The sequence below is a fragment of the Artibeus jamaicensis genome, unplaced genomic scaffold (genome assembly GCF_021234435.1).
Source record: "Artibeus jamaicensis isolate MK-2021 breed Jamaican fruit bat unplaced genomic scaffold, CSHL_Jam_final contig_432, whole genome shotgun sequence".
Lineage (NCBI taxonomy): Eukaryota > Metazoa > Chordata > Mammalia > Chiroptera > Phyllostomidae > Artibeus > Artibeus jamaicensis.
The window spans coordinates 8335150-8350621 of NW_026521828.1; the positions used below are offsets into that span (position 1 = coordinate 8335150).

Consider the following 15472-nt stretch of genomic DNA (forward strand, 5'->3'; position numbering starts at 1 on the left):
ATAGAAGAAACTTTGGGGTTAGGATGCAGAAATTTTATAAGATTCTGATATAGAATTTTCATTTCCTTCTAGTTATTAATAAAAAGTAGTAATAAAAGAGTCCTCCTGTCTTCCAGGCAGAAATGACCAGGAACATCCCTGCAGTTGAACAGGCTGGGTTCAGTGGTCATTGCGAGGAGGGCGGACACACCACAGGGAGCCACGAGAGGCATCTTGGCATTAAGGAAGGATTTCTGACAGTATATTTCTGCCTTACATTAGGTTATTTTGGGCATGATTCAAGGAAGTAAGACTTTGCTTTGGATTAGATGCTTTCAGGAGGTAGAAGTAATTTTATGCTTGGAACCTTAATAAATCTTTTTCTAGAAGTAGCGAACACCAGAACAATGTTAAAACTGTAACGAATAAAGAAACAAGTCCTATTAGCTAGGATAGAGGAATGTTTGGTTGTTTCTGTGGTTTGGATAAATGTTTTCATTCTGTCTGAGCTGTTTTTGTTTTTGTTTTTGCTCTGTCTTTACCCTTCATGGCCACCAAGTGGCCTTGTCCAGTGTTGATGTTCTGTGAAATTATTTATGGTCCAACAGCAGAACTCCAAGGCTTGGCTGACAGTCCCCGCCAACCCCTGGGTGCCTGGGGCTGTTTTCCCTTTCGTCACAGCCATCAGTCTAAGCATTAGAGGACAAGAATCACGTCCCAACTCATTTCCTGGTAATGTGACTCTGTGCAAGTCATTTGATCTTTCTTCTTCTTTTCTTTTTAATCCTCACCTGAGGATATGTGTATTAATTTGAGAGAGACAGAGAGACAGACAGATAGACAGACATCAATGTGAGAAAGAAACACCTATTGACCTTTGAAACTAAGTGAAAAGAATTAACGATGAGAACCTCTTAGGGCACCTGCCTCCTTCACATAACCGTGTCAGCTTGGAGCCCTGATCTCCCACCAGAATGTCTGCACTAGCCCTCCGATAAAATGAAGGGCATGGGAAAGGCTTCTTCATGGGCAATAGAAACAGCAGATGTAGCACAGAATTTCCCAGTGGCATGGGACCTGGGCTTATCTTTCCCCACCGCCTTCATGCCGTAGGTGAGAAGAGCACGTGGCAAAGGTTGAGAGCTCCCTCAAGGTCCAGTCCTCAGGTGAGCTAATGGCAGATCTGGGTCTGGAGCTGAGCTTTCCTAACTGTTCCACAGAAGCAAAGAGACGAGTATTTGTCTAGGAAGGAGAAGGGGGCTGGAGTCGACGTGAGGAGCTCTGGGGAGGGCGAAGGGCAGTGGAAAGCTGGAGAGAAGGACGAGAGAGAGATCCCGGAAGGACAGAGATGTGAATGCGAACTTGGGGTTAGTTGTCTGGGAAGGGCTAAGATACGCTGTCTTAGCAGTGCCCTGGTAACACCCAACCTTCCGGGAAATCTGTGTTACTTGTCAGTGCTTGGGGTTGTTGCCTCTTTTTCAGGGTGGTGATTTGGGATCAGGAGATAAAGCAGGGCTACTGAATGAATGAATGAATGAATGACCTTGGAATGGGCACAGGTGACCACAGTCTGCCCACTCTGGATTCAGTCAGGCAGCAGAGTGGTGACAGGACCGGGGAACCCACATTCTTGAACTTTGCCTTCACAAACTAAGGTGGTAACATGAGACAGGACCCTGAGGAGTCAGAGCGCCTGCCTCTGTGTAAACCCTGTTTACTCTGGACTCATGAATGGCGGTGGGCAAGACATACAGGAGGGTGTACTGAACAGATGATAGTCATTGTAGAACACTAAACACAATGAACTTCTCTTGCTTTCTGGGGCAGCTCAGAACACAGAGTGGAATTCACCAAGGGCTAGAACTATTGGGTGCATACAGCTCATTAATTGGGAGCTTTAGCCAAACCCCTGCTAGAGGCTGCTGGCTCCCTGGTGCAGACGGGCTTGTGCTTTTGTCAGTCTGACCTGGGGCTGTCCAACTTCCGAGCACATGGTGAGACCTTAAGAAAACAACAAACACAAAACAATTCTAGAGAGGAATATAAATGGAACTCTGGACTGCTCAGGAGGCTCCTTGGTGAACCCACTGTTCCCTCTCTGGGAGAGAAAAAAAGAAATCCCTACTTGCACCCTGTACTCTCCAGTTAACTCCCCTCTGTGCCCCATAGTCTGTGCATGAAGCACCTCATCCATTAATCTCAACAGGGAGACCTGGAACCCAACCGGAGGCTCGGCAGTGTCCCAGTCAGGACGCTGCCATGGACCCAGCCTCATCCCTTCCCCAGCTCCTTGGATACTAGGTGCCTTCCCCGCTCTGGCAGGATCCTCTGCAAGATTCCACCACCATTTCATTCTTGGGGGGCAGAAGGTTTCCTGTTGGACCCACTCTGGGGCTGATACTGAATCGGCAGTGGTCTGAGTCAAATGTGCACCTGCAGTCTAGTCTGGGAGCTTAGCTGCCATTTAAAACGCTGTTTCATGTGACAAGGTCACCTGGATTGCTAACAGTGGAATTTCTTCTGGCCTTTGGAGACGTTCTGTAGGTAAACCAAAAATTCTCGAATCCTCTGGATTGCCTCAGTACACCTGGCCTCTGGGACGACGGGAGTCATTTGCTCACGAGTAAGTTCACTCACAAGAAACTGCCTCCTGGAACTGCTCTGTGCGTCCCTCACGCACATGCATGGACATAGAGCACCCTGAAGGCAAACTTTAGGGGTAGCTTGTGTGTGTGCAGGAGAATGCTCGGAGTTATATTTTGAACACATTTGCTCTCCTCTCTAGAAGTCCTCTTGAAAGACTCTTGCAGACCAGTATCAGAATGGCTTCTCAGGTTAGTATTCGCTACCTTGTACCTTGCCTTGAGTTATGTACAGGTTTCTCAGTTCCCAAAAGGGTCTGACTTGGGCAGAGGAGACAGCAAAGCAGAAGACAGGGAAAGAGGAAGGAGAGAGAGAGAAAAGAGAAAGAATGGGGAGATTAGGAGGAAGAAAGACGGGGCAGAGAGCCCCTGCCAGGTGGTTGAGTTGGTTGGAGCATCAGCCCACGCACCAAAATGTTATGGGTTCCATCCCCGGTCAGGGCACATCCCTAGATTGTGGGTTTGATCCCCAGTCAGGGAATATACAGGAGGCAACCAATCAATGTCTCCTTTTCTTCTCTCTCTGATATCAATAAACATATCCTTGGGTAAGGATTTAAAAATTAAAAAATGGTGGACAGAGAGAGAGGAGGGGGAAGAGAAAGGGAAGAAGGAGAGAAGAGGAAGGAGAAAGAAAGGGGTTGTGGTGGGTGGGGAAATGGGAAGAGTGGGGAGCGGGAGAGAGACGGGGATAGACTGACTCCCTGCTGAAGAACAGTCATTTGGACAGTTCAGGCTTTACCAAAACAAGATCTCTCAAGTAAACCAAATCTCCCCCTGCGAATAAATGGCAAATGATCAACAGGCTAAATAAGTTCCTTCTGAATGTGGAACTCGAGAAGCGGGAGGTTGGATTTATTCCCCTCCTGGAGGCAGTTTTCCCACACGCCACTTAAATCACTGCTTACTGAAGCCGTTTATTTAATTATTTAGCATGGTGACTGCGGGCCAGATGTGCTATAAGCACCGCTGACAATGCACTGGCACTCCAGAGCAGCATGTTTATGGCTGCTCCTCCCAGCCCTGAACTCTGCACTGGTGGTAGATGGTCCAAGTCACCCCAGTGCCGTGGGCCCCCAGACACCCATGTGCACGGCTCCTGCGGGGTGGACGGCAGGCCTGAGCACCAAGGCACCTGTTTCCCCGGGACGCGCGCATGAGTGGGGCTGCAGATGTTTCAGTCACAGTAACGTTTCAGGGCATTTGGGCAACTGGCTTCTCAAAACATCCATCTGCATACTTTTCCCTCAGCCCGGAAGCCAAACAAATGGCTTTTTCTGTCTGGAAGTATAGCAGTACCATTGGACACACACCCCTTGTCCTTTCCACTGTGGGGTGCATGCTGGCTCCTGTTTACTGGTGCTCATAACACACAGAGGGGGTGCCGGTCGTACCACAGCCATGAGGCCCTTGTTTATCATCGTAATAAGCATTGCCACAACCAACCAACCCTTGTTTAAACTTCAGGAATATGCAGCTTGAAACCCAGTGGGTGCTTTCCACAGCTGCCAGGAGCCAACCTGCTGTATTAACAGAAACCAGGCAAACATATTCAGTGGGGGGACATCTGCATCTTGCAGTTGACTTAGGCTCACAGTCGGCTTGTGCACAAACATGGCTGGATGCACACTACCATTGAAAATCCCCTTGACACCCCATAAAGTGTGGTGCACGTGGTTTTGTGGGCATTTTGCTCCCTCTCGGTTAATCCAACACAGTCAGCTTTTCCTTCGGCCTCGGAGCAGAGAGCTTCTCTGTGGCTGAGCACCAGCGGAAGCAGCTGGCTTGTGTTGAGGGGCAGTGCCGCGTGAAAACTAGTTTATTCCTTCTTAAACACGTATCACTGGGCTTGCATAAGTTAAACGTGTGTCTATGAAGACACTCTGCACTCGGGTGGGATCGTGAAATCGGGCTTCCTTCCCCTTCTCCCCACTGTACAATGTGCTGGCAGACATTTCTTTCTTGAGTTCATGTGGTGTTACATTCGAGTTTTGGTTCTACATTTTCTGGGTGCTTAGCATGGACCAGGCAGTGCTAAGTTTTTTTTCTCTTACCTGTTATCAGCTGAGTTAGCACTTTAGTCTGGTCATTGAGAATGTTCACGGTCACATTTCTGGCTGATTTGAAGTACAGGGCGTTTCCCTGTAACAAGAGAATGAGAGAAACACATGAAAATGACAGCAGATTTGGAAATGAAAAACGGATGTTAGGCAAGTTCTAATTGATGTCTTTATTTAAAAACTGCAAGTATTTCACGGTCCCCACAGATGGGATAATTAATTGGCATTCATCCAAAATGGATTTCCTCCAAAGAAATACACAGATAGATATATACTTAACACAGATTCAGATTCTCTCTCTCTCACACACACACAAACATGAACACACACACAGCTGAATCGGAGATACCTGGGCTGCACAGAGCCCTTTAATACTAGTTAGCACTGCATGGAACGATCAGGTGTGATGGATAACCTCCTACTCTCACCTTTCCTAGTTTATAATTTGTCCGGCCACGCAGAGCCCTCGACAGAGGGCAGAAAGCTTGTGTAAAGTAGCCGGTGCCTGCCCTGTGCCACGTCCACCGGCTTCAAGGGCCCAGTGCCCCTGAGTGAGACGGGACTCTCCTGGTGCAACTGTTCGCCCCCCCAGGTGGACGACGCCCAGAAGACCTGGTGTCTTCCCACAAGCTTCTTCCTCCCCTTCCTCCCTGTTCTGGTTTCCAGATCTCTTTTCCTTCAGGTATTCTGTGCCTTCACTCCACATCCCCTGTATCAAAAAGGCCATCTGATCCCTTCTCCCTATGGTGGCAGCCCTTTCTGAGAAGGACTCAGAGCAGGGGCTGGCATACTTCTGCACTGGGTCCGACGGTAAGCAGTCTGGGCTCTGTGGGAGGTGCAGTCTCCATGGTAAAAACTACTCCGCTGCTGATGGCCACAGACAGTACACAGACAAACGAGTATGGCTGCATTCCCATGACACTTTATTCGTAAACAAGAGCATTAAAAATTGAAATTTAATGTACTCTTCCATGTCATACAGTATTCCCCCCCAACCCAGTCATTTCAAAATGTAAAAATGATTCCACATGAGAATGGACAGAGGTTGGCATGAGCCCACAGGGTGCAGTCCGCCACCCTCCAGCTTAGAGTTCTCCCTTTCCTGAGTACACGAAAGCCAAAAGCTAAAGGATGAGCAACAGGAATGTGGGCAGTCATTCCCATCTCCCCAAACCTTTGTCGCCACGTGGCATATCTGCCTGCAGATTCAGTAACCCCATGTTCACTGAGTCCCAAACACAGAAGAGCCATCAATCATCCTAAGACTCATCTTTACTTGTGAAGTCTTACATCCTGATGAGGACAATGAGAGGGGCACACTTAGCACCAGGCAGGGAACGGCAGGGTGATTAGAGAGCTGCAGACACAGTGTGGGGGACTTCCCTGAACGGTGTGATGGTTCCCAGCACAGAGCTGTGGGGTGCATGGCAAAGGAGATGTTAATACTTGAGCCAAGCTTTGAAAACAACACAGATACAGCTTTAACATGATGCAGTGAAAAAAGGAGGTTGTGGAGATAGGGTAGCTGTGGGCTGACTGTCTAATCTCTTTTCCTTCTAGAACTGGCAGGTGTAGGACCGAATTGGTGAGCCCAGCCTCGTGCCTGCATGTGGCGGGGCTGTCAGGATGGGCAGCCAGTATCACCGCCCCAGGGTGCTTTCCACTGGCAAGTGAGGGGATGGGTGGCCAGTGCCGAGGCATTTTCCATAGGCAAATGGTCTGGAGTTATGATCTCTCTCACCCAAGGTCGACTGCTACAAAGCAACCAACGTTTGTATTATAACCAATGCCTGAGATGCACTCAGGCCCTGAGTCACCAGCTGACCTTGGGTGAGAGCTGCTGACCCAGTGCTGGGGGAAGACGATGAGCTCGGCCACAATGGTAATGTACCCACCAATTCACGGCTTCACTAATTCCCCTTGACGGCTTCAAGGGGACATTCTTCCTGATGAAAACAGTTTGTCTGTTTTTTTTTTAAATTGGGTCAGAGAAGAAAAAATGCATTAAATCTAAGATTGACTTAGGATTTTTTCTGTCCGTTAGGAAACAAAAGTGAGCCAGATATCGTTCCTCTGGCATTGCTTCTGGCCGTGCTTAACAGATGTACTCACAACTCAAAAACAACTGAAGAAACGTGAAAATCCAGGGCTTGGCACCTGGACAGGAGGTTATATGTTTCTAGTAGTGAAGGTTCTAACATTTCTCTTTGCAGATTCGGCAAGCTGACGCTGCAGAGAGAAGAGCAACCTGGAATCAGAGACCTGGGTCAACAGCATGGCCACTGACCAGTGTGTGGCCTTGAGAAAACCGCTTCACTGTTTTGAGGCTCGTCTATGCACTTGCCACTGTCAACACGCTCACGGCTCACGCAGCTGAGCACGCACTGTGTCCCACATGTGCAGGAGAAACCCGGACTCCGCCCAGCCTGTCTCCAGTCGCTACCACTTCCCAGCTGGGTAACTTTGGGCATGTTACTTAATCGTTCCAAGCTTCAGTTTCTTGATATGTAGGATGGTGCAACCAGTAATTATGATTAAATTATCAACATATACATAAGATTGCAATGATTACATTCTGTGTATAATAACACCCATGGTTCAGTGAGTGCCAGGCACATGGTAAGGCCTCTGAAGGTGTGATGGTAAGGGGACAGGAGGAAAGGGGGTGTAGAGACAGAGCTTGGGGGAGGGGAAGGACAGGGGGGAGAAATGAGGGAGACCCTCCTTCGCATACCTGCCCTCACAACCCATGTGCGTGGTGAGTCAGGGGCTTCTTCCGGTCCCAGCCCCTCTGTTTCTATTTCAAAGGCTCTCCCTACATGTGGCTGCCTCACCACCATCTTTCAAATTCCAGTATCTTCAAATGCCCTGATTACAATCGTTTAATATTATTCAAATGATTCTACTGTGGAAAAAAGACAAAGTAAAACTAACATCTCTGATCAAGTTTTATACCAAGAGACATAAAAAAAAAGCCACCACTCCTTTTGATTACCATGTCAAACATAATTGTTCTGATATGCTAACTTCCCGGGAAAGAGTCTGTGCTTCCTCAGGGTTTAAAGAAAGAACCTTGTGCCAGGCTGGGACCCAGTACTGTAATCTTCTAAAATACCGGGTAACAGGAAGATGACCAGGGAAACAAGGCTCAACCAGGGAACAAATGTGAAGAACCCAGCACAGCATCCAGGTAGTGTGACTCTACTGGGCTCTCCGGTTCTGTGTAAACAGAACAAGACCTGTGAGACAAGGTCTTGTTTCCTGTGAGACAAGACCGGGAAAGCACAAGCCAAGCCAAGCATCCCTGGGGTCTCCAGGTGCTAGGAGAAGTCGAGGACACACCCCTTTCCCTGTCTGCGCAGAAGCCGAATCTGCCCTTTCAGCTTCCTCTCCTTCTCCTGTGCCCCAATGGCTCACCAAGGCAGCCTCTGGGTCTGGGGGGTAATTTCTGCCGCAGGACATCCTCCTCTGTGGTCAGCGACTTTCACTTCTCACCTCAAGCAACCACAGACAGGGGCCTGGGGGGAGCTGCCAGGCAGAAAGGGGTCTGGCAGACCTGCGGCTGGCGAGGAAGATCAGAGTCGGCCCTCGATTCTCCTGGGCCTTGGGGGAGGCTGCCCGAGAGGCTCAGAACAGAGGCACTGCACCATCTCTCCCACAGAGGGAGAGGGGGACAGTCCACATCTGCACTGTCCCCAAACAGCCACAGCACCCAGCACCCAGCACACAGTGTCTGGGTGGAGAAGAATCCCCATCACACCTGCTTCTCTAAGGCAGAATAGTCAAACCTTTTCATGATGACCCTAGACCAGGGGTCCCCACCTCCAGGTCACAGATTGGCTCTGGTCTGGGCCTATTAGGAACCTGGGCCACACAGCAGGAGGTGAGCTTGAACGTACGTAATGTGCTCGAATCATCCTGAAACCCTCCCTGACCCACTCCCCACCCTCAGTCCACGGAAAAATCATCTCCCAGGAAACCAGCCCCTGGTACCAGAAAGGGTGGGGACTGTGCTGCGCTGCTCCCTAGAGCACTCACTGAGGTGGAAGTTGTTCCTCCCGCTTGTGGTGGTTTGAATGCTAAATGGCTCTGCCTGGCCCACATTTTAAAATTATTACATCTGAGTTTTTTAAAATGCATTTTTTACTCTTATATCAAAACAGTACTTGTAAACATCAAATACTACAAAACTTCTATCAAAGGGCAGCAGTTCCTACCTCTGGCCACTGTAAGACCTTTCAGCTTGCTGGTGTGGACCAGAAGGGGGCGCTGTGATAAGTCTAACCAAAAATAACCTCACAGGGTGATCTGATCATTAATTCCTAATTGGGCGGGTCAAAGTGGGTGGTCAGGTCCCAGGCCTGTGACCTCAGTAAAAGATTTAAGCAAGCCCTGTCCATTGACCTTATACCTCTAGGTCAACACACCTTGAAACACCAGAGGTAATCCTCTTTTCCATACTTCTCAGGGGCATAACCGCCCTCCAGAGAGCGTGAATCTTGTTAACTATCCTGGGCCCTGCTTTCTCCCCCCTTCCTGTGATCTTTCATTTCCCCCTTAACGCCAAAGGTATAAAGAAGCTGCAAAACCGTCATTCTCTGGAGCACTGGAGATCTTGCTTCCCAGAAATGTTGTTGCTTTTGGCTCAAATAAACTCTTCTAAAAATTCTCCACATGTTGGCACATTTCTTATGTCAACACCAAGAGCACTCCTTCTCTGTGCTCTCTCGAGTTATCAACTTTAGACATTGTCCACTGAGTTTCTGCCATGGTGTGGACTCCTCCTTGCAACTTTGGTTAAATCCATACTCTGAATGTACATGACTGACCGTTACATTGTCCACAGCTGTGTCAAGTGTATTCTTTACACATTCTTTTTCTTTCTTGAATGTTTTTTCTGTTCCTAAAGTCGACAAATGTTTCATTAAAAAAATGCTTTTATTTCCTAGATGTTTTTGTTCTCCTAATATTCAATCCTGTTTCTTTAGGTTCTGCTTTCTGGGAAACACTCTCAACTTTAAGTTCTAATCTCTCTGTTAATTTTCTTTTAACTTCCACTATCATACTTTTAATTTTCAAGAGCTTCATATTCTTTGAATGTTCCTTTCTATACTGCCCTTTCCTTGGTTGACTAATGCACTCTCATCTCTTAAACAGGAATGAAAAAGCTGGCTGGAACCTCTGTATTTCTAGGGCAGTGAAGCTCACCAGAGGGTTCAGTGGTAGGGATTCAGCTAATTCAATGGAGAACCCCCAAATCTGCGGGCAGACAGTCCTTGATGGTGGGTTTCATCAGAGAGGGATTCTCTAACTCCAGACAGAAGGTGATGGTGCAACTTTTGATAAAAGACTTCTGAGGGTCAGAGGGGAAGGGGACTGGGCCTTTTGCAGTTCAGGGACAGACTCAGTTAAACCTGTTGCACTGACTCATTTCTAACTTCATCTGTGTCTAATGTCGAGAGCCCAGAGGTCCTTGGGTGAAACCTAGAAAACATCTTCCTGTTTTATTCTAGGCCAGGAAGAGGTACTTGCTTATCTGTGGACCCGAGGGCAGAATGAGAGTCTAATTGGTCTTTACGCAGATTTTCTACGTCCTCTTTCTCAGTCCCATTCCAGGTTGCATTATGACTTTTGTAGAGCCTGGGCACTTTACCTAAAATGTCTCATGGATAAGTGACCCTGGTGTACTCACTACATACAATGGCTCTTGGTCCAACAGGGACATCTGGTTGTTGTCTACCCATTTCCCATCATTTTCTCTCCATCACTTTCTCTCCCTTTCTCTATGACCAAGTAAATTTATTTCTTTTCAACTTTGTTATCCATTTTCTGTCTTTTCAGGGGTTTTTACATGGGGCAGGGACCTATCATTTCTCAGTGTGATCAGTCTGTCTGCCTCTACAGCAACTTCATACCACTGCCTTCTTAAGAGGAAAGCAGGCTAAGACGGTAAGTCAAGAATAGGAAGAGTTTCCAGCCCAGAACCCAAGAGCTTCTGTTAAGCATTTTAGATACACTCGCCGAGTACCTGGAACTGTTACATGTTGTCCTAGGCCCTGCAGAACGGAAAGGATGAGACCTTCATCTTTGAGAAGCTCCTTGCCCAGGGGGAGACTGAGTCAACACAAAATTACCATAACGACAATATGACACCCTTCATTTGAGATCTATGGTGTTGCTATGAGGACTGAAAAAAGCACTGTGTCAAGTGCCAGGCCCGGGGGCTACCAAAACACTGACACTTTATAAACTCTAACAAAAAACAAGTAAAACACACTTGGAGGGCTCCTTAGAAAGTAGCTGATTCTATGACTGGGGCAGGATATGTAAAATATGAGCCTGGAGCACCTTTTAGTGTCAGAAAGGAGGAAAGTGCTTAGAAAATAAATACACAGAAAAACGTCCCACAATTGGGGGGGGGATGTCAAAGGGACACAGGAGACAAATGAAGGCGCTCCCCAAGCTGGAACAATTTGAATGCCAAAATAAGTAATGTAGCACTGAATTATAACCCAAATCATTAAATAAATATCCATGAACCTATACTGCTAAAAATAAATACATCTCCCATGGAAAAGAATTCCAAACACTTTCATATTTAACTCCCTACTCCCTAAAGGTGGGTTGCACACAGTGACTTTCTTCCCAGGGGTCCAGCCTGGAACAGGGGGCGGGGGCCGGTGCAGTGATTTCACTGTGAAGGAATCTGACAAATACTGGCTCAGCCAGGTGATCAAGGTCGATGTCAACAGTGGTGAGTCATGTTAACCATCTACACCCTTGATATATGTGCAGAAAGTGGCACCTGACCTCTGTGACCCTACTCTGCAAGACCCAGGACCCCCTTCTAATAATATGGAAAAAATTATGCAAGTCTTAATTGAGGGCCATTTTGCAAAATACCTGACCAAGACTCCTCAAAGTTGGTAAGGTCATCAAAACTAAGGGAAATCTGAGATACTGTCACAACCAAAAAGAACCTAAAAACCCCCAAACACAACAGTTGCATATAATGTAGTATCTTGGATGAGATCCTTAGACATATAAAGGACACTGGGTAAAAACCAAGGAAGTCTGAATAAAGAAAGGATGAACTTTTGTTGGTAATAATGTACATATTGGTCGTGACAAAAATGTGGCAAAAAAGGTATGATATCATACTAATGTTAGAGATTCCTGATAGGGGAGATTGGGGGTGAGGTATGTAAGAACACTGCACTATCTTTACAACTTTTCTATAAATATGAAAAATTTTTAAAGGTTTTTTCGGCTACATTAGCTGCCAAATTCTAAGACCTAGAACTCCGGGAAGAGATAGTGGAAAGACACGCGTCTACGACAGTCAGGAAGCATAACACATCATGGACATGTGACTGCGCCTTTGGTATCAGAAAATTTTCCCTTAAATGAATCTAGTTCCCTGGGGCTTTGTCTTTAGGAAAACCAAGATAGACAACAGAGTAGGGGCCACCCAGGGATCGCTATGCACTCTCCTTCATCCTGATCGGCTTCCAGAAAATGGTCATCAGCAGTCACCAGCTTCTCTGCAGTGGGTGCCGTGATGCATTGGCTACGGTGACCATTGTTCACTGAATGACACTAACTCTTGATATAATAGAAAAAAATAACTGATGCAAACTTAGATTTATCACTGAAATCATCCCGAAGGGGAGTTTGTAAGTTTATCTTCAGCAAGCATCAAATGGGTCTGTTAGAATCACTACCATTTAGTACAATAGGATGCTTTCGTTGTCTTTGAACTGACCTTTTTCAAAAGCATAACAAGTATGTAAAAACAATACTTATAGAATGGTTATTTCTGTTTTACTTTGGGGTACCTTCACAGCACGATGCTTGGGGGGACTAGTGTTTTTTGAGGTTTCCCAGCCCCAAAGAAGGAAGCCGCACTGGGAAGCACTCGCTCAGAATAAGCTGGGAGCAGGTCCAGACTTTCCATCACAGCATTCCTGTTTGGCGAGCCTGCGCTGTGCCCAAATTTGGGTGCATTTAGGTCCCTCTCAATATTTAACTACGTTGAGCTGCTCTGTTTAATGATCCATTGGAGTTGTCATGTTAGCCTGTCAACACTGGAAGGGGACTGCCAGCTTTGCTAGTTCCTGGCACCTTTCTGGCACCCACTTGGCTTTCGATAAATATTTGCTGAATAACCAAATGCTCAGATCACATTAAGAGTCAACAGAGAGAGCTGTCGAGAAAAGAAGTAATTAAATGAAGGTTGACATCCCCTGTCAAAGAGAGCTTTCAAGAGGCGAACCACTAAGGATGGCTGGTGGAATCATCTAAATATAGAACACTGAGTGTGGTGGCGGGAGGCTGCAGGGGTACCAAATCCACAAACATTTGTGTAACATCAACAGGGTGCAGGGAATGGAGGTGAAAGCTACAAGTGGGAGCTGAGATGTTGAGTCTGCAGGTGACAGGGAGAAGCAGGAGCACAAACCATTACCCCAAATTCTTCCTGACATTCAGGCTCAATTACGCCCTGGAAACTTCCCTGGGCTTGTGGCACCCATCCGGCAGGTACTATGGAATATGCCTTCCTCCAATTGCCCCTGATCAGTGTATTCTGCCAACACCTTAAAGTGACCTTCCAGGCAGAAAGCAGTGTGCCAAGTCCTGGGCAGGTTGCCTCTGCCCCTCTGAGCGGATGCCTAGTATGGGAGACGGACACTAGATGGAGTTCCCTAAATGAGTCTATAATTGCAATGAGTTCAGTGAACGCAAAGTAGAAGTTGCAGGAAGAGCGCACGCAGGGAAACCCGCCCTAATTTGGGCAGTGAGGGAAGGCCTCTCTCAGGGGAGACATTGCTGCTGCAAATCACAGGGAGGATGAGTGGGGATTAGCTGAACCAGGGGAGAAATGGCTTCTCAGACAGAGCAGCAATACCTGTACTGGGCCTGAGGCAGGAGGGAGCTTCGTATGTTTTAGGCACAGAGGGAGAGGCCAACGGTTATAGCTGGTTAATCAAGAGACACAGGGAAGCAACCACCTCCGCCCCCATCTTGCTATCAGTTTTGTGAACACTGCCTACCCTGTCCTGTAATGAATGGAAACATTTGATTTTGATGTGAGAAAACACGTTTGTTTCTTCTTACAGATGGTTTCTTGGGGTTTCATAATGAAATCCTTCCTTGTCTTAGTTCATTCTTTATATTCTCTTCTGTTAACATTTGAATTTTACTTCTCACACTCAGTCTTTACTGCTTCTGGATTCAACTGTTGCGTATGCTTTAGGTGGGAATCCAAATAGAAGCCATTGTCCTCAACATTATCTACTGAAGGACTGTCACTTCCTGAAGTGACAGTGGTGACATGGGTGCCACCTTTATCACACATATTAATTCCCAAATAGACATGGGTCTGTCTCAGAGCCTTCTAGTCTGCACCCGTGTCTGTCCCTGCATCAACACCATGCTGTTTAACTGCTGTGGTTTGCAGTATGTCTAAGTATCCAGGAGATCTGTCCACTGTCTTTGGTCTTCCAGGCCATTTAAATGATACTGAACTTTCATCAAAACTGGTTAGTCATTGAAAGGTTTTCAACAGGGACAGATGTGAGCTGACTTGCATTTAAACAGAACCACTCTGACTACCTGGTGAGGACTGGTAAGAAAGAGGCAACATTTGATGTGAAAGTCCAGGTGGGACACTACTACGGTCATCCAGGTGAGGAACAATGGCCGCTTGAGGTGAGTGAGGGCAGGAGAATATATATATATATTCGTGTGTGTGTGTGTGTGTGTGTGTGTGTGTGTAGGGAAGAACTGATAAGTTTTGAAAAGTGATTGGCCTTGGGAACCAGGAAGGGGCAGAGCCAAGGACCCAGGATTCTTGGCAGCTGAGGAGGCAGTGGGCTATTTATTGAGACAGACAATAGGGGGTGAGAGAGAGAGCCTTGAGGGGGAGAGTTTGGTAGGTGGGAGGTTGGGGACTTAAGAACGAAGCTTGGGAAATGGTAAGTGTAAGTTTCCCCAGAGTCTGACATATTGGGGTACAGAGTGGGCATTTCTTTCAATCCTACATCCTATCTTTTTGGTTCCACAATAAACATGAAAAGCCCCTTTAGAAAAAAAGTTTGACAGTTAAACAGCTCAGCTGACCACTGTCGCACAACGATCTGCATTTCCACGCTGCTTCTTCCTGGCAGCTTACATGTTGCTTTCTGCTTTCCCAAGAATTCATCAGGGGGACTTGTGAGAGAGCAGATACATTAAAATGCCATTGTTAACCATTGTTAACTTAAAGGTAACATCTCAAGTTGGATTTCCCATGGTTTCAAGGTTACAAATAATTGAAAGAGACTTCTCAGGGAGTACAAAAACCAGTGATTCCTCTGGTGTGCACGAGTGTCTCCAAAGGCTGGTGGAGGGGAGGGGTTCTGCTTGCAAACCCAATAAGGAAGTCAGCAGGAGCTATAACATTACAAATTAATTTTAATTTGCCAGTCAGTGTTCCTGAGATGCAGCTTACTCGATAGGAGAAAAGGAAATGCTGGTCTGTTTCTCTCTGTGGGCAAGGGCAGTCTGGAGGGTTCGATGAGACAACTCGGCTGGGAGTGACTTCCTCCGCATCCCAAGACTGAAGCCCACAGTGACACATTGTACCCTGGACTCAGTTCTGAAGGTGAGCAGCTAGGGCAGAGATTGTTTCTGAGATGTGGGAAGAGTTGCGTCAGCCTCACCTGCCTGAGGAAGCCAAGGCCAGAGCTCCACGGGTCAACCTTTTAGGTGCCCAGGCAGAGTGAGGCATGGTAACAGCTGTGTAAGAGC

The 15472-nt window shown here is 47.1% G+C and overlaps 1 protein-coding gene across 3 annotated transcripts in view; it reads right to left on the reverse strand.

The window, feature by feature from the left end:
* Positions 1 to 15472, reverse strand: part of SGCD (sarcoglycan delta) — a 492701-nt gene that overhangs the window by 121868 nt on the left and 355361 nt on the right. For all 3 annotated transcript variants that reach the window (XM_037152272.2, XM_037152271.2, XM_053665947.1), the window contains one exon: positions 4676 to 4763. In XM_037152272.2, the coding sequence (XP_037008167.2) occupies positions 4676 to 4763 (88 nt within the window). The remainder of the gene's footprint in view (positions 1 to 4675; positions 4764 to 15472) is intronic.